The following is a 23,695-nucleotide window of genomic DNA, read 5'->3' on the forward strand; positions in this document are numbered from 1 at the left end:
TGTCTGTCATTCCTGGTGGTTCTCCTTTCTTGGTAGAGCTTGTATGTTAACCTGTCCTTGTTCTGTGTGCTTGTGTATAAGACCTAGAGCTACAGTCTAGTCCCAACCAATAGTACCAGTAGCTTCTTTGTGTGTAATAAACACAGATACTGTGCCCACACAGGAGCTGAAAATACATCCAGTCTAGGAAAGAGCCATTTTTACATTAGCCACCTGCAAGCCTGGGCATACATTTAGATGCAAACGATTGGTTTCCTAGCCGCTACATAGCAGTGTGATTTTTTTGTGGGTCAAGGTAGAGCCATGCCACATTGATGGCAAATTTCAGTTGTCTCAGCAGTCCAGCCTAGAAGGAGCTAGCTTCTACAGACTCTCTTTACATTCCCCCACGAGGACGCACCCTCTGCCAAAGTGATCTAGCCCAGAGGGAGAGGAGGCCCCAGATGTGACTGACACAAAGCACATTTTCTCATTTCCCCGTAGAAGTCAGTTCCCCAATCTCTAAGCTTGATCTTCGTGACTGGATCCAAAGCGTTTTGAATAATTCTTGTTTCAACTTCCTTCATGTAAATAATAGCAATGCATCCTTCAATCTTCAGCTGAGACACTTCTCCTCATTACACCACTTAAAACACATCCAGAGTTGCATGTGTGTATGTGTGTGTGCATATGTGTGTGTGTGTCTGTTTTTGCCAGTTACTTGAGTGCAAGACTATCTCTTGTATGGATACCTTCCTTAGCCCTTAAACATTTCCCATAGACATTAACAGTGCTCTGGACTTGTGGGGGACAAGCAACCTTGAACAGATCCAGACAAAGCCAGAACTGGGAACATTTTATTTGGAAAGACCGTTAACATGATTTGTCTTCATTTTCCATTAAGGCAATAACACCCTTCCTTCATGGAGGCGGACGGGGAGACAGCATCTGAGGCGTCGCGGAGTTCAGGCTAAGGTCACAGCCACACACTTTGCACTCAGACGCAGCAGGGATACTGGCAGAGAGCTGGAAAGAGCCATTTCTTGGCTTTCTGAGCCCACTGCCAAGGAATGAAGTCAAGATCCTGCATTTTCACTGCTTTCGGAAGATGCTGAAGTTCCATTACATCCTGCTGTCTCCAAAGAAGATACCTTGGGAATAAGTCTTTCACTAATGCAGAGGGAGTTTAGCATCGGTTTACAATGCTCTGTGGCATTTTTAGCTTTTGATAAGTTTTCATGAAAATCGCTTATCTAGTGGATCTATTCAAATTCATACTGTCCTTTTTGGTTTGCTTTGGAAACCCAGGCAGTTCCTAGTAAGCGAGTCTACTCTTGACATCCAGCTACATATGTGTATGTACCTGCGCAAGCATTTGGGTGAGGCGGGGACATATATTATTGGCACATATTAACCCCTCAGGAACTTGAGGGCGGGGGAAAAAGCTTTTGCAGTACCAACAAAATGAGAATTGGTAATACGGCCTGGCGGCAATCAAATATTCTGATGTCTCAGAGCAAATGACACTGAGCAGGATTGTTTCTGAATGTCATCAGACATGTTGCCAACACTGCAGTGACCAGATATCTAAGGAGGAGGGATAACTGTGTGGAGATGCAGCACCCAGCAGAGCAGATGCTCTGTGATTCCCCCTGCACCTGCCCTTAGTGGTTTCATTCTTTATTATACTTTCCTTGAGCGCCCCCCAATTTTGCAGGCTCCCAGAGACTCTTGGGATGCCAAGAGCTTGACTGGCTGGTCAGAGGCACCAGTGGCTCAGAGAGACAAAGATGGCAAGGAAGGAGACCACAGAGCAGATGAGGTTCTGAGGGGCTGGAGCAAACTCAGAAGGTGAGAGAAGGGAATGCAAGGAGAAGCTGCGACCATCCAGGGTTGGCCTCCAGCAACAGGCTTTATTTAAGGCAAGGAAGATGATCTCCTCCAGGTCCTCACACTACACAAGGAAAAAAGCAGCTAGATAAAACTGGTTTGAAAAATCAAGTGACAGAAACACTGTAGTTTTACCCTTGATTACCAGTGAAATCAGGGAAGGCATCTGGAAGTAACTTCTCTTTAGCTTTTTTTTTTTTCTGGTAGAATTTCAAAGAATTAAAAAAAAAAATCTGTAGAAGAGTAAATCTTCTGAAAAACAAAAACAAACCAAAAGAGAGAAGCATGTATTGCTAAGGACAGTAGAAGCTACTTGGCCAAACAAATACGCACTTTCTGGAATCTCATATAATGTCTCTAAGGTTCAGGACTTTGGAATGGCTTGAACAGTCCTCTGTATCCTGGGAGCACCCTGCGCTGACCTTCAGGGATGATCGGGTCACCTTCTGGCTTGCTCCCCTGGGCCTTACACCCTCTTCATCCCTTTCCCCATGAGGCAGGCAAACACCGTCATGACCATTTTGGGGTTCACTTCAACCAGGTCTTCTGGAAGAGCATACACTCTTGCTCCAATTTTTCGGGCCATGGAGATGGCATACCTGAAAGGGAGAACAAATGCAGATCCTGAGCAGCTGTGGGTGAGGAGGACCCTTGAGGGACAAAGGTGCAGAGTCTTCAGTCAGGGCAGCGGCTGGTCGCCCCATCTGCCCACATGTGCAGACAAACCTTGGCTCAAGAGGCTCCCCCAGAAGCCTCAGTCCTGCTCTCTAGACACACGATGACTATGAAACATACGTTGGACCCTTTAAGGCCTTCTCAACTTTTACCTTTTCTATGTATATATGCATTTGTGTTCATGTATGTGAAGGTCAGAGGTCAATATCGAGTGCCTTTCTCAATCATGCTTGGCTTTATTTTTCGAAGCAGGATCTTTCACTGAGCCCCAGCAAGCTCACTGATTAGGCTGGGCTGGCTGCTCCATAATCCCCAGGGAGTCACCCGCCTCCACCCCCAGCACTGGCACCATAGCTGTGCAGGACCAGACATGGATTTCAGCATGGCTGCAGGGCATGGCCACACAGATTCTGTGTTTGGATGACAGACACTTTCCCAACTGAGCCCTCTCTCCAGCTTCCCCCTGCCACTTTTAAGACCCACATGCAGAATATTCTCTTGAGGTACAAAGTGTGGCAGAACAAGTCCAAGAACGAAGTAAGAACTGCAAGGAATGAACACTCTACGGATTTCAACTACAGCACCAAAAGGAGAAAACCGCACGTATAATATATCTTGTCACACATGATACCCAAGTGTATCATTTCCTGTTCTGTGTACAGATGTTTTTATTTATAGTGTGCTGCTATTAGACCAGTCAGTGTTTTGTGCTCTGTTTTCCAATGAAATCATCTCAGCTACGCCAGTACTTCACTGCGCTGATATATTACATCATCTCTGCTAGCTGCGGCCTGTTCTCGCGCACCCACACTGTTGCCTTGCAGCTTGTCCCCTCAAGTTAGTGCGCCCTCTTGCTGGAGCTACTCCTCAGGCTCTCCCCCACCCACCCAGGGCCCCGCCACTTCCTCTTGCTCTCCCAAAGAACTTCCTCGTACTTAGTGACCAAACGAATTTGAGAGCAGCACTGTTCTCCCTCCTCTAAGTAACTTCCTCCATGTTAATTATTTAAGAGGCAAAATGAATATTTTCACCATAAAATACATAGGGAAAGCTGCATGTAAATCTGGGTGTTAACAAACAAACAAACAAACAAACAAACAAACAAACAAACAAAGAAACCCAACTCAAACCAAAACCACTGAAACAATCTTGTCTCCAAAACAACCATTCTTAACATTTTGTGGACTTTTCCCTTTCATTTCATGGTGTGTGTGTGTGTGTGTGTGTCGTATGTATGCTTGCATATGTATATGAGTGATGTGTGTTTGAGTGTGTGTGTCTATGGAAAGCAGACAAAAATTTTACCTGTTGTTCCTCAGGTTCTGTTCACATTATTTTATATTATTTTATTACTTATTTTGGTTTTTTGGAGAGTGTCTCTCACTGCCCCGGAACTCATCATGTTGACTAGAGAAGCGACTAGCCAAAGGGCTTCACCTACCTGGCAGGGCGATTACAGCCCAGGCTACCATGCCCATATCTGCCATACTCTACTCCCCAACTCCGTAAACTCTTTTCTATAAAGAGAGGTTAGTTTGTTTTTGTTTTGTTTTTCCATGCTAGCGAGCAACCCAAGGCTTCTTGTATATTCGGGAAGGTTCTACTGCCGACTCTGTCGCCAGAGCCTGGTCTCTGAAGTCAACTGGGGCGCTCACCTGGCAGCTTAAAACTGTGTGACCTTGGCAAGTCCTTAAACTGAACCACAGTGCCCAGGACTGGTTTGTTTCAAGTCTTCGTGGGGTTTTGTTTGTTTGTTTGTTTTGTTTTCTTTCTGTTGTCATGGTGTTTTTCTATCTAGAATTTCTACCTCCTCCATCTGCTTCCTGCTGGCTTACCTGTCCTTGCAGATGAGCTCAGCCTAGGAGTCATTTACTTTAAAGAGCTACAGCCCCTTCCTGCCCCTCCCTGACCTGTGCTTCCATTTGTATACCCATCACACTCTGTGTAACCGCAGCTTAACTAACTTCTCTCCAGCAGACTGTATGGAGCATCATCATCTGGGAAATGCAGGTCCCCGTTTCCAAAGCTGACCACAGGGAGAAAAGGGTACTGCTGGGATTTAAAGCAGGGTACTACGAATTCTAGATCTGTGAGGGATTCAGTTGTGTCCCTTCTCCCAGAAAGATATGGTGAATACCTAGATCCCATAATCTCCGGCTGAGATCTTATTTGGAAATACAGCTGCTGTAGGTATCACAAGACAAGGTCATGCAATGAGTCTAATATGGCCTGTGTCCTCATAAGGGAGAAGACACATGAAGTCACACAAATAGAGTGAGTGGACACAGAGATTACGATTATGGGTCTGGAGAGATGGCTCAGAGGTTAAGAGCATTGTCTGCTCTTCCAGAGGTCCTGAGTTCAATTCCCAGCAACCACATGGTGGTTCATAGCCATCTATAATGAGATCTGCTTGCATGCCAGAAGGAATGTTGTATACATAATAAATAAATACATCTTTTTAAAAAATTACGATTATGCTTTACAATCCAATGAATTCAAAGGTTTGCTAGCTATTACAGCAGCCAGAAGAGAGCATGGGAGTCTGTCTCAGAGCTGTTGGGATCAGCCCGCTTTGATGTCAGCTTGATTTCTAGTTTCTACGATTATGAATGAACACATTTCTGTTGCCTTAAACCAGCTAGTTAGTGTGGTACTTTACTATGGCACTGCTGGGGAGTTAACACAAATTCATCTAAGTACGGTACCTCTGTAGAGCAGCAGTTAGTACACCTTCATCTAAGAGACCACACAGAGCCATATCCTGACTTTTTAGATCAAGTGAAGCCCAGACAGCAACTGCCTTAGCTTTTGCAGACTCTGCTGTAACTTCTGAACTGTGCTGTTGGAGCAGAGACGCTCCTATGTAAATGAATGAACTGTGATTCAATAAATCTTTATTTAAAAATGCATACAATGGGCCAGATTTGGAGACTAGTGCCCTGGCGCCCATCACAGAGGGTTCATTTGGTAGGACAGGCAAAGCACAGTGGCTCTGTTGGTGACATTCCCAACATATCTGTGGATAGTCATGAGCAAAGTGCTCAAATCTGGACTTTCCACACCAAACTTTAGTTTTGAAATCTATAGGTTAGGATTAAGAGACCAGTTTTATAAAATGGTAGCCTTGCTTATTATTTATGAGAATAGTCTAGATTTTGTTTTGCTCCATTCTAACACAAGCAATCTTAAACAGCTACTGTACCACGCCTAAATTGATGATGAGGCCTCAATAAATCACGAGAAGAAAAATCAGGAATCGTAGGGATAAAGTATGTGCAGAAAGCGTCAACATCAGATTCCACAACCACCCTGCTGGCAGCTGTGGACCTCTCTCCCATCCCCAAGTTTATCTACATACTTTGCATTGTTGAGTTTCTCTTCATCGTCCAGGTTTTCTGTCTTTAGAAGGTCATAGTTTATGGAGCCTGGTTGAATGGCATCAATGAGATCCAGAACCGGAAGGCTGGTACTGATTTTGGGGTCCTGAGTAAAGAGAAAGGGAGGGTTATCATCACATCCTAGAGGTACTTCTGTCGGCCTTAAGGGAAGTGGGTAGGTCTTTTTTTTTTTTTTTAAATATAGAATAAACATAGAAAGAAGAGAACAAAGGTGTCTTAAAAGCCTTGCTTTGTGTAAGAGGAGCTCTGCATGTGTGCCTTCTTTAGCCACGTCCTGGGCAAGAGGAGCATGCCCATGTCACTGTCTAAGCATGCAGAGTTCAAGCAGCACATGCTCAGAAGGCATGAGTCAGAATAAACTCCAAGGCTTGTAAGAGATACCAGTCCTCTTGCCCAATTTTCCTCTGCAGGTAAAACAATCCTTTGTCATAACAGAATGTAGTCTATTTTAATATTTCCTTTTGGTTGATAAAAAGAATTGATGCGGCCAAAACCAAGGATGGATTTGTACTCTCGTTTCTTCCATTAGCATCCACGGCTACCTCCATAGGATGCTTTGGTGAAAAAGCATCACTGAAGCCAAATGGAGAGATCCAATCCCCATCTCCTCCCTGCATCCTGCCCTGGGTGTGGAGCTGACAGCAGGTGAGGGATGGTGGGCATCTAGAAGGTGACAAGGGAATGGGCTCGGGGCTCGGTTCCAAAATGGTTAATCAGGAGTGGGCTGCATCCATTGCTTTCGAGTCTCACTGGAAAAGAACTTGGCTACCCTGACCTTTCGTTTTGCATCACCACAGGGCCCTTTCTAATCAGCGCTGTAACAATTTAGCGAGAAGGCAGCGAAAATTAGACCAGAACGACTCGTGGAATAAGAATCAAGCACTCCAAAGAGTGAGTGTCAGCCCGGCTTACCAAACCTCAGCCCCACAAGGACACCCAGGACACCGGTGTGGAATTAGTGCCCGGGGCAGCAACTGCTTTCCAAGGAGAAGCACCTGCAACTGGTCAGTTCACAGCTATGCTAAGTGACCCATAGCCCCGCTGCCCCAGGGGAAGGTATTTTCCCCTCACTTAGAGAACAGCGCCTGCAAACCAAATGTTTCCTAAGCTTTAGTTTCCTTACCTACAGGATGAAGTCAGAGACAAGAGCCCCTGGGACTCAGAAGGCAGCAGTAGCCGAGATGCCTGTGACGCTTCCCCACTGCCCTTCCAAATCTTTCTCAGGAATGAATGATCTGCTCACTTCAGTCACTAGCCAGAGCAGAAGGCTTGGAGGGGGCTGGAACTCACCCAGGATGAGCTCACAACAGACAGGGTTCTTGCCACTGCCCTACCCAGCTTTGTCCCAGCAAGAAGTGACTATGATTTCTCTTTTCCTTCCTGTGGGGTGTAAGGGGTCCCTCCCCACAAATCCTGACCTTTAAATTAGAACACTGAAGTTACGATGCACGGACATTATTGCAATATGGATCAAAAGTCATGGACCTTGAAAAAGACTCTAGCTATCAGACAGTCAAGTTAATAAATTTCATAATATATAATGGTATTATTAATAAAAATAGGATTGAGATGGAATACACCCCCAAAAAATAGCTCATGAGAGATTTTTTGGCATTTCACACTTCACCATTATAATGTAAAAAACTCTGGCCGGGCGGTGGTGGCGCACGCCTTTAATCCCAGCACTCGGGAGGCAGAGGCAGGCGGATCTCTGTGAGTTCGAGGCCAGCCTGGTCTACAAGAGCTAGTTCCAGGACAGGCACCAAAGCTACAGAGAAACCCTGTCTCGAAAAACCAAAAGAAAAAAAAAAAACTCTGATTTGGGGAAGTGTGAACATTTTAAGAAACATATTACTGTGTTTTATATCACTTCAAAAGAACAGAGCCTAGAATGAGGTGCTTAAAAAAAATAGATTTTTTAAAATTAACCATTAAATGAAAAGAGAAATTTGTCACTGAAATGGCCATGAGCATTAGGACAAAAATGGATCATTTAAGAAAAACCAAAGGGATCATCAAACCTCTAGCGCCTAAGGCCACGTAACGAAAACAAAGGGGAGAAGAGGAGATAAAACCTCACCTTGAAGCTGGTGATGGACGAGCTTTTCTGTGCCTCCTTCAGCGTTTCATTCACCCAGTTGACAATAATGTCATCGTTGACTTTCTGGCCATCTCCGATGTCTTCCAGCATGTTCAGTGTGTACCTGAATGAAACCGAGAATGATTTTTATGGAAAAGCAGCTAAGATATTCTTTTCTTTCTAGGCACACCATGGAAGGGAGTCTGAACACTATTACATCGGAGAGGGAAGAGAGTATTGAATAACTCTGGCCCCTTCTGCTCATCCTGTGTTCATGGCCGCTCTGTTCACAGCAGCTGGGAAATGGGAAAAGCCCAGAAGCCCATCAGCTGGTGGCTGGGTAATGAACACGTGATACATTTATAACACAACGGAATGTCGCTTGGATCCAATGCCCTCTTCTGTCCCCACGGATACCTACACTCTGGTCTACACACTCCACACAAGCACACACACACACACACACACACACTTCTCTTTAATAAAACCAATTAAAGGCCGTGCCCACCTAGATTTTCCCCTTAGGAGGTCATTACCCTTTAATATCACACAAGTGACTGTGCTTTTCGCTGGAACGTTGCTGACAAGATCTCAATACTTGCAAAGCACACTGGACTGAAAAGCCTTTTGCCCAAATGAAGCAGCAACATGAGCTCCAGGTCCAGCCAGTGCCTCACTCAACAAAAGAGGATAGATGGGGGGGGGGGGCATCTGAGAGGCCAGGGAAGATGGAATATCTCTGGCTTGTTCTCTCTCCTGCCTTCCCATGCTCAATGCTCATCTATTCAGCATGTGATAAGAGGGACAAGCGTGGTGTTTTGTTGGTAGGGACCTGGTCCATCGTCACCCTCCACAGCCTGTTTCACTGCATTCTCTCTCGCCTGCCTTTGACTCTGTCCTCCTGCCTCGCTCTGCCATTGCCACCTGCTGGCAGTTTACTTGTTTTTAGCTTCTGTCTCCTAATGTGTGCCTTATTTGCCAGCTGTCTCCAATCTTAGAATGATCTCCATGCTCCTGAAGGGGGAAAGGGAGGCCGAAGCGTACAACCCTCGTTTGTTCTTGGAGGGGAAAAAAAAAAGTGACATGTTATTTATTGTCCTGATAAATGGCCAAATTAGCAAATCTGTGCAATCCAAGTGAAATAAATTCTCCTTAGAACTGGATGCAAATTGAATAGATCTGTTAACTCTGTGGCAGCCTGAGGGGGAAAAGGGAAGGAAAACAAGGCAAAAACAAATCCCTCCTGGTACCGTTTACACAATCACCAGTCATTTTTCCTCCTCCAGCAGAAATGTATTTCTCTGCCCACTTCCGTGTATGCAGGAATCTTGGGTAATAAACATTTGTGAGAACTGTCACTGGTCATCTGGGTGAAGTCAGCTGCAGCAGCAGAAAGGCCTTACCTCATCTACAAACCAGCCCCGTAGAAAGGCCACATATGTTTGAAACTTCTGAAGCAGGTAAGCATGGGGAATAATTTAGCAACCTGGAGCACCGCTTGGTCTGGGCTATGAACACAGCCCTCTCCTAAGAATGCACTTGGCAGTCTGAGACCCTTACCCGTGCATACCACACACACACACACACACACACACACAAACACACACACCCCTCACCCACACAAGGCAGCTAGCAATCTGATAGTGATCCAGGACCCCACCTGTACTGGGCTGAGTGCTCACCCATCTCTGAACAACGGATAAGTTTCCCCTTCCTTTGACAGTGAAAAACAGATAAACCCCTTCACTCATACGCCATTATGTCTGGGTAAGACAATGTGGTTTAGATCGGGTCTGGGCATACCTGCAATAAGACACACTGTGTCCTCAAGTCAACATCTAGGGAGGCTCTCCTAGTTGTCTTTTAGGCCTGTGCATAACTGGGTACGCATTGGATTAAAATAAGATGCAGATGGGAAGGGGCATAGCATGTGCAGTAAAAAACAAACAAGCACAAACCTTACATAACTTAAATCTGTCAATCAAAATAGAGACCTACTCAAATTAGGACCCTAGTAACCAAACTCTTACTCCTGTGTCCCCCAAGGAAGACCCAAATAATAATCAGGCCCTTTGAGTGCTCCCAGTCATGTGACCTCTGTCACTCTCAGCATAGAATTCTCATAATTCTTTCTGGTATATACTATTGTTCACTTTTAAAATAAGTTTTCTTGCTACTGTGGCAATCTGTGTGAGCCTTTCTGTCAATTCCGTACGTAAGAAGTCAAGAGCTTGGAAACATCCAGACGTCCTGACCATAAATAACACTGTCAGGACAAATAGCACAATACAGGGTGGGTTTTTAGATAGTATAAAATTCAAAATAGAATAGTGTTCAATTAAGTTTTCTTATCATTAAATTAAAACATATAAATATTATCCTATATTGTAGCCCATGAGAAAATGTAGTTATAACACTAAAAAGGACTTTTGCTTTCAAACCATCAGCACCTCCCCCAAATATATGAAAGACAATGAATCTCATTTAGGAATAGTTCTTGAAACTATATATTGGTGAGACTGGCCCTCGGGAACTTTCAAGTCATAGTGTCCCACCTATGGCCTTTGGGCCCCATGTGACTGAGGACAGCCAACACAAAATCCACAAACCCACTTCAAACATGCACTCAGGGTTTCTCAAACGGGTGGGAGTGAACACAGAACAAATAATTAAGAAAATTAAAAACTAAAAGTTTGATGCAAAGTCAGACCAGTACCATCCAAGAATTCAAGGACCTTAAAATATAAGAAACAACTTTGCACAACATACATAATCAAATTATTTCAAACTGGTGAGAAGGAGAAATCTTACAAGAGCCCCATGGGAAAAAATCTATCATATCAAATACAGAGGAGCAAAGATGAGGCTCACAAAAGGTTTTCTGCTGTTAGCAACACAGGCAAGAAGACAGTGAACGTTAATTTCAAAGCAGTAGAAGAAAAATACACTAATATACAATTCTACATTCAGAGAAGATATATTTCAAGAATAAAAAAGCAACTAAGGCTGTTTTGGGCATATAAAAACTTTAACAATTAGTGATCAATAGACCTGTACTATGAGAAAGATTACAGATAGAAGAGAAAGCTCTAAGGTGGAGATTGAAACCTATAGGAAAGGAATTCACTGTTATTGGCACAAAATCAGTTGAAGGTAAAAGGACAGGAGAAGATGTGCCAGCCAAGAGGAGGTAGGGTGACTATATTAATAACGGGAAGAAAAAGCTCAATATGACCAGGCACACAGAAGGTCATTCTGTAAAGATAAAAGTATGATTCATTCAGAGGAAACAATAATCTAAAATACGAATGAACCTAAAGATAGGCTTCATAAGAACTCAAACAAAAAGCAAAATCGGGAAGAAAAAAATGTAGCAGAAAAACAAAAGGCACTTCCTTAGTTACAAACTTGGGTTATAGCTTTACCGAATTCAATCACTTCCCTGAAATTTTTATGTTTCCAGATGAATAACCCATTCACGAAGATCTCACTCATCCCTGTGGATGGTATTACCTTCTCATGAGCTGCCACACCAACGCCAACGTGAGAGTGTGGTTCCCTTCGTTGAGATCTTGTCCTGCGATGCCAACTAGGGAGAACTTAGCCTGATTCTTCCCCAGCTCCACGGCATAATTACAGTTCTCAAGCTGTTAGTGAGGCAGAGAGAAAACAACTTAACAGCTTACGGCATCATACGGTTATCATAAACCTCAGGAAAATCATAAAAAAAATAAAGATACAAAGTCAATAGCATCAAATGTGTAATCACAAATATCAACTGGATTCTGCACTACTACAATCTACAATAACTAAAGAGATTTCCATCCATAAATACAACTCCTCAGTGCCACCAAAAGTACCCAGGTGTGAAACAAGAAGAAATTTACTGTCTTGAGCATTTTCATGAGCATTCACAGCACACAGCGAGCCATCCTCAGTTATCTGTCTGTGATATTTCTAAAATAGTTGGGCTTTTGGAGATAAATAGACAGGAAAAATGTATATTCTCCATCTTACAGACACACGGTGGACAGACGTGGAACACAGATAGATATTCTAGCAGCTACTTGTAGATCATGAAGGACCACAGAAGGCAAGTCGGATGGCTCAGAGGGTAAATGAATTTGCCGGGTTCGATCCTCGGAACCCACATCATAGGAGGAGAGAACTGATTATCCTAAAAGTTGTCCTCTCATACCCATGTGTGCACGCGTGCTGTAGCACATGTGCATGTATGTGTGCACTCCACATACAGGCACACGTGCACACACGCATGCGCACGCACACACAATAAATAAATACGGAAAGAGTCACAGAGAGGAGGAGTGGTGGGACATGGCTGTGTCAATCCTATCCTTACAAAACAATGTTCCCACCGTGTTGACAGCAGATAAACCGTACCAGTCAAGCTGTGAGCACAAAGCTCCAATTCTTTAAAAAAGTAGAATGAAGATCTTGCTAGGCGGTGGAGAGACCCCGTGGCTTTGCTTTCTCTAACTACCTTAACTGGAGAATGTTCATGATAATGCACAGCGACGTCCAACATGAATCATGAAGAGCAATCAGCTGCAAGGGCAGGTTCATTGTAATGGAAGCATTCATGGGGCCTCTGGTGGCTGCGCTATTATTTAATCCCTGCTACACACTTGAGGAAGCGTTCACAAAGGGCTTTTGCAGGCTAACCCCTCCCCCCGCCCCCCGCCTGTCTCCTGGCCCAGCAGAAAACTCATCGCTTACCTTTTTCATATTGCCCCCCAGCTTGGGGTACGGAGGCTTGTTTACTCTGTTCCAGTCAACAGGGACTTTGATCTTTTCATAAAGCTGGAAGATGACCAGGGCATCCGATAAGTCACTGAACACAAACAAACACAAAGAATTGTCAGAGACCCAGCATTTTGCTCGGGGACTACAGCATGTGAGTCACCTAGTTCCGGCAACATTCCCAGCGACCCTGGAAGCGTGGTAGGAGTAGTTCCACCTCTAAAGATGCAGAAACTGCGATTCAGAGACCTAGGTTTACTCTCCCCATGCTCCTTCCATGGACACAAACTGCCTTGAGTCAGGAAAAGAAACATGGCTTTAGCCGCGGCACAGGGGATACTTAATTGTGAACTTAACACTCTGCTTAGCCTGCTCCTGAGAAGATGATGGGCTTATGACACACATCAAGATAGTTGTTTTGCTGAGGTATAATTTTTGTATTAAATTCAGTGAAAACTGATCCATGGGTGTGAGCTTCTCAGTGGAGGAGGTCACAGCGCCACTCCTGTATCCCATCAAGGTACACATCTGGGAAAAAGCCCCACACCACAGTAGTACGGTGTGTGGGATCCTGTACTCCTTCAGGGTCTCTGTGTTACAGATCAAGGATGAGTCCCCCACCCCCCAGCTCCTCCTACCTGTACAAATGATTGACTCGAGGGTTGACTCCCAAGGAGTTCATCCAGTTCCTGAACGTCCGCTCTTCCCTCGTCTCACCTAGGTGAGTGAAGGCTGGTTAATATATATATATATATATATATATATATAATATACGCCCTAGGACAGCTCTTGCTTATGATCTGAGTTTATCTACAGCCGATAGAATACAGATGGAAGGCACAGAAGACAGACACTACTAGAAGAGGGCTGATACTCTAATTTTCCCCATTTAATTTCTCCAAACATTTCTATAGCATCTAACAAGATTTAGCATCATCATCAGGGTCCATAGAGTCAGCTGGATGTACAGAGGTAGAAGGCAAATAGATATGTTTGCCATTCTAGGTGAGACAGGGGTAAGGACCACATAGTTCAGATTTGGAAGCATGGAGCTGAAACTTCACTGCCTGGGAATGAGGGGAAGAGGAGAGCCTTTGGAGGACAGGAAGAGGTAAGAGTAAGAAGGGTGTAACCCTGAGCACAGAGGGAGCAATAGGCAAGTTCTCTGCTCAGAACACTGGGAAGTGAAGTGTCGGGGATCTATGCAGTGTAGCTACAGAGCTAAGACTGTCTAGAAGCTGCAGCTGGGACTGGGAATCTGTGTAGGCCGTGTAGCAGATTTACGCTGATATATTATACAACACCAGTTATTGTGGGTTCTTCTGTTTGATGGCTGTAATAAATTCTCGGGCAAGGCAGAGATATAATGAAAGCTATGCCAGATGTGCCTGGCAGCGGTGCACAGGATGACTGAAGGGTGATACGCATTTACATTAAACATGCAGAAGGGATCACGTTTGGGGTTGGTGTGTGGGGCACATTTAACTGTTTGATGAGTGGAGGAACAGACCCCAAAGATCAAGTGGAGGAACAGGCCCCTAAAATCGACTAAAATGGACTAAGACAATGAGTCCAGATGAACAGAAAGGGAAAATGTTTCCTAGAAGGCATTTCAAATAAAGAAGTATTGGTAGTTATTTACATACTAGATTAAGAGGGAAGGGCAGAAAGGTATCTTAGCAAAACTCAAGACCATTAGTTTTGGTGACCAAAATAAAAACAAACAAAAAACAGGATTGCCGAACCGAAATGAGACTCACTAGCGGGGAGTAGATCAGACAGGGCGTGGGGAAGGTAACGGAGATGAGAAGTGTTCAGTTCTGGCCTGGATGTGCTTTATTGGGAGAACCCAAACTGTGGTGCCGAAGTGGCAGCCAGAAATGCACAGCTAGTCAGTCTGATGCACAGAGTTAAGATCAGGACAAATACACCAAGCCACGGCTTCTCCAAAGCGGCCGCGTTGGACACGGACGCTACCGTATTGGTAACGAGACTGAAGCATCATGGGAATGGCCTTAGATAAAAGCAGCCTGGATTTCCTTGAGTTAATAACATTCATTCCACACTAATTTTTACGACAATGCAGAGACTAGCTTATGTTTTTTAAAGGATCAGTAAATATCTCTGGAATCATTGGCTGGTAGACGCTGGGCTGACTGAAACGGCCTGCCATTTTATATCAGGGCTTTCATCTGTAAAATGTGACGGTCAGGATTCTGCTTCAAAAGACTCTTCTGTGTCCTAATGGCCTCATAAAGAACAAAGTAGAAGTGAAAACATGAGGAGCCACGTTCTAGTGCAAGTTACATATCACTTCAGATGGCCAGTGGTGGCCATTTCTTGCCTCAGGAATTAACCCAGTCCATTAAGTAGATACATTAGGGTTCTGGAGCTTACAATTTATCTCATTCAATAACTAAATATATTGTCTTTCCTAAAACAGTTAATTCTGATAATAAATGATGCCTGTGTATAATGGCTGTGATAGAATCGTATTTGACTATTGCTGCTTGGCTATAATTGACCTGATTAAGTCATTCTCTTTGCTGTACATTGGAGAATTGATGGCCTGCTTGTGTATGTGTGGGGGTTCGCATTTGCTTCAGGGCTGGTTTTGAATTGCTGTTTAACCAGAACTGTGAGCCTTTTTTTTTTCTTGAACACCTTAAGCAGCTAACATTATGGTTACCTTCCAGGGCCCCCCAGTCAATGTCCTGGTTCTCTGGTTTGTGCAAGGCAGGGTATTTGTTAAAGAGGTTGGCAATGAAAGCCAGGTTCAACTTGGGGTTCCCTCGGACAACATCGGTGGCTGTGACAAACTGCCGGCAGCCCAGCCTCTCCGCCTGCTGCAGCATGCACTCTGCCCTCTGGATGTCATCCTTCTCCTGCAATGAAAAGGATGTCAAGAGGCTGGGTCAAGGATCCATACACATCTGGGCATGCATAACATGAAGAAATAGTAGGGTCTCATTAATGCGCCAAGTGCTAACACGGGCAGGTCCCTATTACATATACCACACGCACCCAAGTCACGAAGTCACAGGGTCCGTAACTGAGACCAAGGGCCCCTCATCATTTAACAAGTTCAGATGAACAGCTGGTTGCATTTTAAAGGGAACCGCAGGAAAGTCTGACATCCATTACGCGGCCCTAAACTATTTTCAGTCGCTAGGCTTCCTTTTGTTGTAGCTTTTTGCACAGACTTTATGAGAATTTGCGCTATTGAAAGTTTATTAAGTAATAATTTATGTTCCTGTTTCTACTTCAGAGAAGACATTTACAGTCATAAATTAAGAACGTCTGATGCATACAATTACTTTTCCCACACTGGGTTGGTTAAAACCCAAAGTAAGGGTCAGCCTCCATACCATTGGTAAATGTCCCATAATAACTTGGCTTTGGTGAACTCCCAGCTAAGGACTGCAGCCCATGCTCAGGCAAGGGAGGACAATTCCCATCATTTGTAATCAGATTCTTAAAACGATGTCTTAAGACATCGTCAACAGTCTAGACGATGAGCCACTCTTTGTGAAGTCCGTGGCACCGCTTCCTTTCACAAAGCAAAGCCTCCCATCAGAATTATTCCCTAGGCTGCTGCTTCAGTAGGTGACAAGCTCATCTCATGACCATCAGTCCTTGTTTGCAGTCACTTCATCTCTCCTTCAGAGATCCAATACTAACTCATTGGCTTTAGTCCCAGTGACATTAGAGGAGGCATGTTAACAGACAAGGCAATGCTTGAGAATCAGAGAGCTTGCTCATGCGTGTGAAGCCCAGAGCTCTCTCCCAAGCACTGCGACACACAAACAAAAACAAAACAACGGAAACCACTGACAGCAACAAAATCCCTTGAAGAACTGTGCTTTGATTGGATCCTCACCCAAGGCGTCTATCCCGAACAGCTTTCTTTCTGTTAGCTTGACTCAAGCTAAAGTCACCTGAGAAGAGGAATCTCAACTGAGAAAACTCCGCCATCGGATTACCCTGTAGGCAAGTCTGCAGAGCTTTTTCTAGCTTTGATTGATGTGGCACTTCCCCTAGCAGGGTAGCCCAGGCACGACAGAAAGTGCCACCCCTGGGCAGGACGTTCTGATAGCTTGTCTAAGAAGACAGGCGGAGCAAGGCAGTAAGCAGCGTTCCTCCATGCCTTCCGCTTCAGCTCCTACCCTGACTTTCCTCTGTGATGACTGTGATTGGGAAGTGCGAGCCAAATAAACCCTTTCCTCCCAGAGTTTCTTTTTGCCAGAGTGTTCTATGACACCAACAGGAACCTACGACAGCATAGATTGCCATAGCCCACAAATTAATGGTTATTAGTCATCGATTGAGAATAAAAATACAAAACAGAAAGAACACTTTCCTATTTAGACCCAGGTTGGTGTTGCTGTGCCTTTGGAACGATGGGCATACAAAACGTTCTGTGTGGTACATGTCACTGCATTAGTAACTATTCTTACCCTGGAGTTTCATGCCCGGTTCAGTTTTCCATAATTATTATCAAAAATTACTAACAGTGTTCAATAGTTTAACAGGCACTTAAGCAGAGCAGAGGCCAAGGTGACCCATAGGAGCAGTCAACACCGAGAGTATGGTGTCCTTTGAAGACAGTGGCACAGCCTTACCCTCAGCCCTGACATGTCAATCACAACAGCGGGGATTCCTTCTTCGTCTCCTTTGGGAGCCACCTGCTCAAGCAGGTGGTAATACGCCTTCGAGTCCTGAGAAAAGGTTAAGAAATTACAATGTAAAAAAGTGAAGTTAATTGCACACTTAACACAACAATCATCTCCTAAAAACATACATCGTACTTTTTATCCCTGTCATTCAGGAATGTAGCAATTAACTGACCTAGAAATACTAACTCGCTAGAATGTTCACGCTGTCCAGTTGCATATTATATTTCTTTCTCTTTAAAGGAGTCTAGCAATAAAGAAAATACAGGGCCAACATAAAAGGCAACACAAAGGTTCTGTTGTCTTCAGGGGTGAGAAACAGTTTATTTACATGAATTAAATTATATACAGGAAAATATGTATATACCTTTATACTGTTGTAGAAGTCAGTCAGCTAAGGGTTAATTAAAAAAAGCAACAGAGAAAAAGGAAGCAGAAGTTTAAAGCAGAGTTTAAAATACAGTCAAACGGATAATCAGCAAAAGAGAAAATTCAAAGACAGACGATTAACACATTGGCAAGCTGTCTTGTGTTGCTGCTTTATCAAATTACGATTTATTTACATGTGTATGTGGAGGGGCACATGTGTGCAGAGGTCAGAGGACAGCTTCCGGTCTGTTCTCTCCTCCCACTGTGTGGGTCCTGAGGACTCTACTCTGGTCCTCAGCCTTAACAGAATACGTTTATCGGTTGAGCCATTTTGATTGCTTTTTTATTTTATTTTATGAGACAGAGTTTCATCATGCATTTTGAGCTGGCTGGCCTTGAACTTGTGGTTCTCCTCCTGCAGCTTCCTAAGTGTTGGGGTCACAGGCAATAAGCAGTTTCTGAGGAGAAGGAAAGATATCTCCAGGGTTAAGAGCATCTCATGTCTTTCTATAAACTAGAAACTATGGGTAATCTGGGTTATAAGGAATTGGGCTGGGGATGAATTCTTAATATGATTATTGACAAATAGAATTTTCAGGGTCATGATCTTAAAAATACAGATTTATGCTCAGTCAATGGAAGCATATAGAATTTCACTCCATCTGTTCAGATAATTTGAAAGCCTTTTAATTTAGCTTAAATACTGAGAACTCAGGAGTTGCACCACTGCTTTTAACTGGGGTACACACCTCAGACACATGTATTATAGTAGCTCCCCTACACACATACATTTACAAGCCCTGTGTAAATGCTCTATTGACTTTCCCAAAGTCCAAAATGGTTAGTTAAGAACACAGCCTTTCAGTGAGAGTAAATCAGGCCCATTTATGACTGAGATCATAACTTAGGGTACATAGTTCTCCAACATAACAGGGCAGAACTATTGAGCACAGATAGGAAGTGTTGTCTGGCTCCTGTGAGCCCCACTAGTCCTGTGGCTAGTGCTGCCTGAAGATGGTTCACCAGTGTGCCTAGCTGAGCGCCTGGGGGTGGGGGAGGGGCTGCTCCGCTATACGCTTTACTCTGATTGGCCCTGTGCCTGACAAATGCCAAGTTCTGAACAAGCCAGGTCAGCCCACGTGGTGCAGCAGTCAGAAGCTGCTGTTACTCAATTATAAGCCTGGCAGATTCTTGGCAGATCATGTGACCTTTCCTCTGGCTCTTCACGTTTGAGAGAGTAGACACAGGAATCTTGCCTAATGTTGGTAGCCCATGTCTCGCTGTTGCTCTGGGGACTCTAATCCTCCTTAGCTGTTCCTTAGGTGTTTGTCACCCTAGTCCATCTGTCACCAGTTACAGCTATTTCCTCTCACCTTAATATAGAATTTTTCATAAAGTTGAAGACCACATGTTGGCCTTCCTGACCATTCTTTTATGGATCTTTTATTTCTTTGTTTCCATATTTGTGAAATTCTTTTTTTTTTTTTTTTTGATTTTCGAGACAGGGTTTCCCCGTAGCTTTTTGGTTCCTGTCCTGGAACTAGCTCTTGTAGACCAGGCTGACCTCGAACTCACAGAGATCCACCTGCCTCTGCCTCCCAAGTGCTGGGATTAAAGGCGTGCACCACCACCGCCCGGCCATTTTTGTGAAATTCTTACCTTAGGGCTTGTGGTAAGGATTCAGTGAGTCAATCACAAAAGCACCTAGCAACGCCTGGCATGTAGCAAACACTGTACTTGCTTACGATTACTTATTACTATTATTAGTGATCAGAAAGACATCTTCACTTAACTCTGTGGAAGGAACCCCTCTAGGATGGCACCATTTATAAAGGGAGAGACATCAAACTCTTACATACACTTTCTTTTCTATGATTTATTTATTTGCATGTGTTCAGACATGTGCATGCATATGTATATGCACAAGGGAATGCTCATGTGTGTGCAGGTGTGCAGGTTCTCCTGCCTGGTCAAAAGTGGGCATTGGCTTCTTGTAGCTGGAGTTACAAAGGCTTATGGGATGTCAGGCTTGTCACGTGAGTGTTCGATCTACACTCTGGTCCTCACGATGAGAGCCATCTCTCCAGCCCCTACACATACCCTCTTCACCTTAAAGTAGTATCGCCCTTGCACCGCCATGCACTCCTGATGATCTCCTTCCTGCCACTGAAATTCGCAGTGAGACTCATCTCCCTTTGAAGCTGCACAAGGGCTCAGGGCAGATGTGTGTGTGACCCGGAACTAGAGCTGCAGATTGGCTCTGGGGGATGGTGAGTGGCTGCAAACAGAACCACACTAAACCCAGGCTGCTAAGACACAAGGCCCAGCATCTGTCCTTTCTCTGTGAACTCCACACCTCCCCTCCGTTGCAGTAGGCACGTTCAGCAGAGTGCCCCTACCTTGATGTCAGTGCTGAAGTTGGCGATTTTGGTGCAACCTGCATTTTCCAGGTGGTAGTTAGCCCACCGCAGCAGCAGGTCTTCGGGAGATAGCTTCATCAAGTCCTCTAGGCTCTCTCCTTCTCTCAGAAGGGCAATCAGAGCTGGAGACACACACATAATAATAAAATGACTCAAAATAAACACAAGGATGTTTGGGGGCATTTGTTGTGCCTGACGTGGAGCCCTGTTGGAAGAGCAAAGAGCAACCTTTGGGTGCAATGTCTTATAGCCCTGCCCATGAAGGAAACAACTCACTTATACTTCCTAAAAGGGGTGCATTAATGCAAGTTAACTTGCTATCCCCATTTTTCAGTTAGGAAAGGTAAGGACCAAGGAATCTCAAGCCTTTGCCTATGAGCACTAGTTATAGCACAAAGGTAAGCTAAGTGACTTGCTGGAAGTGCTCTGTTGGGTCTGCTGGACCACACTTCATATCACAATGACACCTCTGCTTTTAGGAGGTTGATGTTGCAATCATGACAATGTTCTCTTTTCTATCCCCATGGGCGTTTTATAGTCCAAATGCTTACCTGTATAATTATAGCAATGCAACAATGCAACCAACTTTCCTCTGCGTTTCCCCAGAAGAATAAATATTTTCTGCCTGGCTGTGTTTAAATTTAGTTGATTTGATTTTGCAAATCAATATTCTTTCTCTTGAGTTCTAAGATTCCTATTTGCTATTTTTTTTTTTTGCTTTTTAAACATAATGCTTAGTATTTGGGTTTTAAAGTGATATCTCAACGTTTGTACTGCTTGTTATAATTTGATTTAAAATATATGCATAGTTGGGGCTGAAGAGATGGCTCAGCAGTTAAGAACCTGGCTGCTCTTCCATAGGATCCAGGTTCAATTCCCAGCATCCACATGATGACTCACAACCATCTGTAACTTCAGTCCCAGGGGACCCAACACCCTCTTCTGTTCTCCAGAGGCACCAGGCATGCATGTAGTATATGTACATACAAAATACTGACATGCTTAAAGATAATTAATTAATTAATTTGAAAATTAAATATGTATAACTGAAGATTATAATTTAGCTGCAGATTTCAGAATGGTGGGAACAGTACCTGAAATTTTTGAAAGGTAACATGAGTTTTGTGTGGTGCTTGTCAAGGTCCACACATGAGAACTCACCTGGGCTATCATTGCTTATGTACCTTGTTCAAAATTTCCCCTTTTCCTTTCTTTTTCCCCAGTGCTGGGGGTTGAACCTACAGCCCTGAGCAAATAACCAGGGTCTCATTTAGTTGCCCTTGAATTCACTCTAAAAATCTAGGCAGGAGTTAAGCTTGTCATCTTCCTGCCTCTGCCTCCCAAGTAGCTGGGACTGTAGGTCAGTGCTATCAGGCCTGGCTTTAGTTCGGAATTTCAAAGCTCTAATGTGGTTTTCTGAAGATGTATTGCGTGTATTTAAGGTACATAATATGGTGTTTTCATGTACTGATCACACTAGACGCAGCGATGTGATTATTCTAATCAGGCAAACGAGTACCCCATCAATTTATATAGCTGCTTGGTTCTCTCTGGGCAGCGGTAACAGTATCCAAAGTCTCTTTGGGCAAGTTAGCAACATGTGCTACAGTATGACAGATTTCGCCTCATGTTTACCTGAGGGCTCTAGACTCATCCATCCTGTATAAATACAACCTACAGCTTCCTTTGTAGTCAATAAGAAATAGACCAATCTCACCCAATCTGGTGCATTTGCTAAAGTATTTGAATGTGATTAGTCTTTACAAAATATGTATCAAAATTCAGCCTGTTTACTGTGAAGCCCCTGTAGACCATTTGAGCGGGAAAGCAGCCTCTGAGGTGAGGGTTCCAATCAGGCCAAGCTCTATATTCTAAACAAAGCGCTATTGCCAGTCTGTGGTCTCTAAAAGCCTTGCACTGACATTTTAAAAACCTGGTTTGCATGGATAGATAGAGTCTGTTACTCTAATTCTGTGGACTCAGTATTACTGAGTGGTTTTCTCAGCTGGAGAATGCCTGATATCTTCGCCCAATCACCAACACAGGCAATGTTAGAAAGCCATGCCAGAAAATCTTAGCACGTGAGACTTTGTCTTTACCTTCATTTCTGCTGAGTTCGATGTCAGCAAACAACCCAATCTTAATGACTTGCCACAAAAGTCCCAGGACCAAATAAGGCTTTCCCTCCTTCAGGTCCTCGGCTCCTATATTAACCACATGGCATCCAATGGCTGAGGCAGAGTTCAGAGCCAAGTTCAAGTTTTCCTGAAGAAGAAAAAAATATGCAAGCTTGGTTCCTTCACTTTGACGATGCCCAGAGATTATTATCAACAGCCAGTGTTATCCTTCTGGAATGTTCTCAGACCCAGAGGCAAGGTCTTCACTAGTTTTAACACTGAGAAAAAGCAGTGGAATAATAATGAGGAAGGACCTAATAGCCCACACACTGAGCTTATACAGGGGTCTACTCACTCAAACCAGTACCCAGCGTGGAGGACGAGTCCTATGCTGGTCTGTTTTGCACTTTGATGAAGCCTATACATTCAGAGCCTCCATTAACTGAAGAAAGTCATTGTCCTATCATTGCCTATGGCTAAGAAGATAATTGTTTATGTAAATTAGGGTCATAAAAAAGAACAACAGAATGGTCTTTTGACTTGCAAATTTACTGTCAGGGAAAGAAAATGATATAAATCTAATTCCCGGAAAAGACATCAGTTCGTTTGTTTGTTTTCTTCAAAAAACAAGCTACTGAGTATCCCTGACAACTAGCAAACTTGCATATGCACCTATGTATGCAAGTTCCAGGCTGCTATACCAACCAGGCATGCATCTACGGTAACTCGTATACAGCTGGGACAGTCAGAGTGTTCCATCTCTCATGTTCTGTTTCTGGACAGTGTCAGAGAGTAGAAAGGCTTTTGCAGTGTGTATGGCAAATTAAGAAGAAACTCCCCCAGAAGTCCTTCCCAGCCATTCCAAACAGTAAATAAAGACAGTCCCTACTATAGCCAAAATTATGAATAAATCTAACATTAAGTGCATTCTCATATGCTCAACTCTTGTTACTAACTTGGTTAAACATCTTAAAAGTACACAGGACTGCTTAAGTCCAAACAGGAGATAACCTGTTATTCATGATTTAGGGTATCAAACATGGTTCCTGAGCTAGAGAATTACAATAGTGCTAAAATATTGGAATACAAGAAAGAAACCCAGCTTATCTTCCGCTGGTGACTAGTTGGGCTAATCGACAAGCAGAAGGGTGGAAGCGGGTTCTATTTATTCCACTCTTGGCTGTGTCCCAGCACTGTGGAGTCCTCCAGAGCATAGCCTGTTTTCCCATCCCTTCCCTGCTCAGAAAGCCTTGTCTTTTCCACTAATGTGGTCTATTCGGCATCAATTCAAAGGTGATTTGGTAAGGCAAGCTTGAGTTACAATTACAGC

The 23,695-nt window shown here is 43.9% G+C and overlaps 1 protein-coding gene across 1 annotated transcript in view; it reads right to left on the bottom strand.

Annotated features, from left to right (window-relative positions):
• Window positions 1-814: 814 nt before the first annotated feature.
• The window catches only part of Lcp1 (lymphocyte cytosolic protein 1), a 94,461-nt gene continuing 71,580 nt past the window's right edge, over window positions 815-23,695 (bottom strand). Inside the window, exons 9-18 of the mRNA XM_057786541.1 lie at window positions 22,348-22,513; window positions 20,228-20,370; window positions 17,409-17,504; window positions 15,476-15,671; window positions 13,425-13,503; window positions 12,763-12,877; window positions 11,539-11,672; window positions 8,026-8,149; window positions 5,906-6,030; window positions 815-2,468 (exon numbers count right to left, since the gene is read on the bottom strand). Coding sequence (XP_057642524.1) covers window positions 2,336-2,468; window positions 5,906-6,030; window positions 8,026-8,149; window positions 11,539-11,672; window positions 12,763-12,877; window positions 13,425-13,503; window positions 15,476-15,671; window positions 17,409-17,504; window positions 20,228-20,370; window positions 22,348-22,513 — 1,311 coding nt within the window. The 3' untranslated portion in view covers window positions 815-2,335. The remainder of the gene's footprint in view (window positions 2,469-5,905; window positions 6,031-8,025; window positions 8,150-11,538; window positions 11,673-12,762; window positions 12,878-13,424; window positions 13,504-15,475; window positions 15,672-17,408; window positions 17,505-20,227; window positions 20,371-22,347; window positions 22,514-23,695) is intronic.

This window comes from Chionomys nivalis, chromosome 12 (genome assembly GCF_950005125.1).
Source record: "Chionomys nivalis chromosome 12, mChiNiv1.1, whole genome shotgun sequence".
Taxonomy (NCBI): domain Eukaryota; kingdom Metazoa; phylum Chordata; class Mammalia; order Rodentia; family Cricetidae; genus Chionomys; species Chionomys nivalis.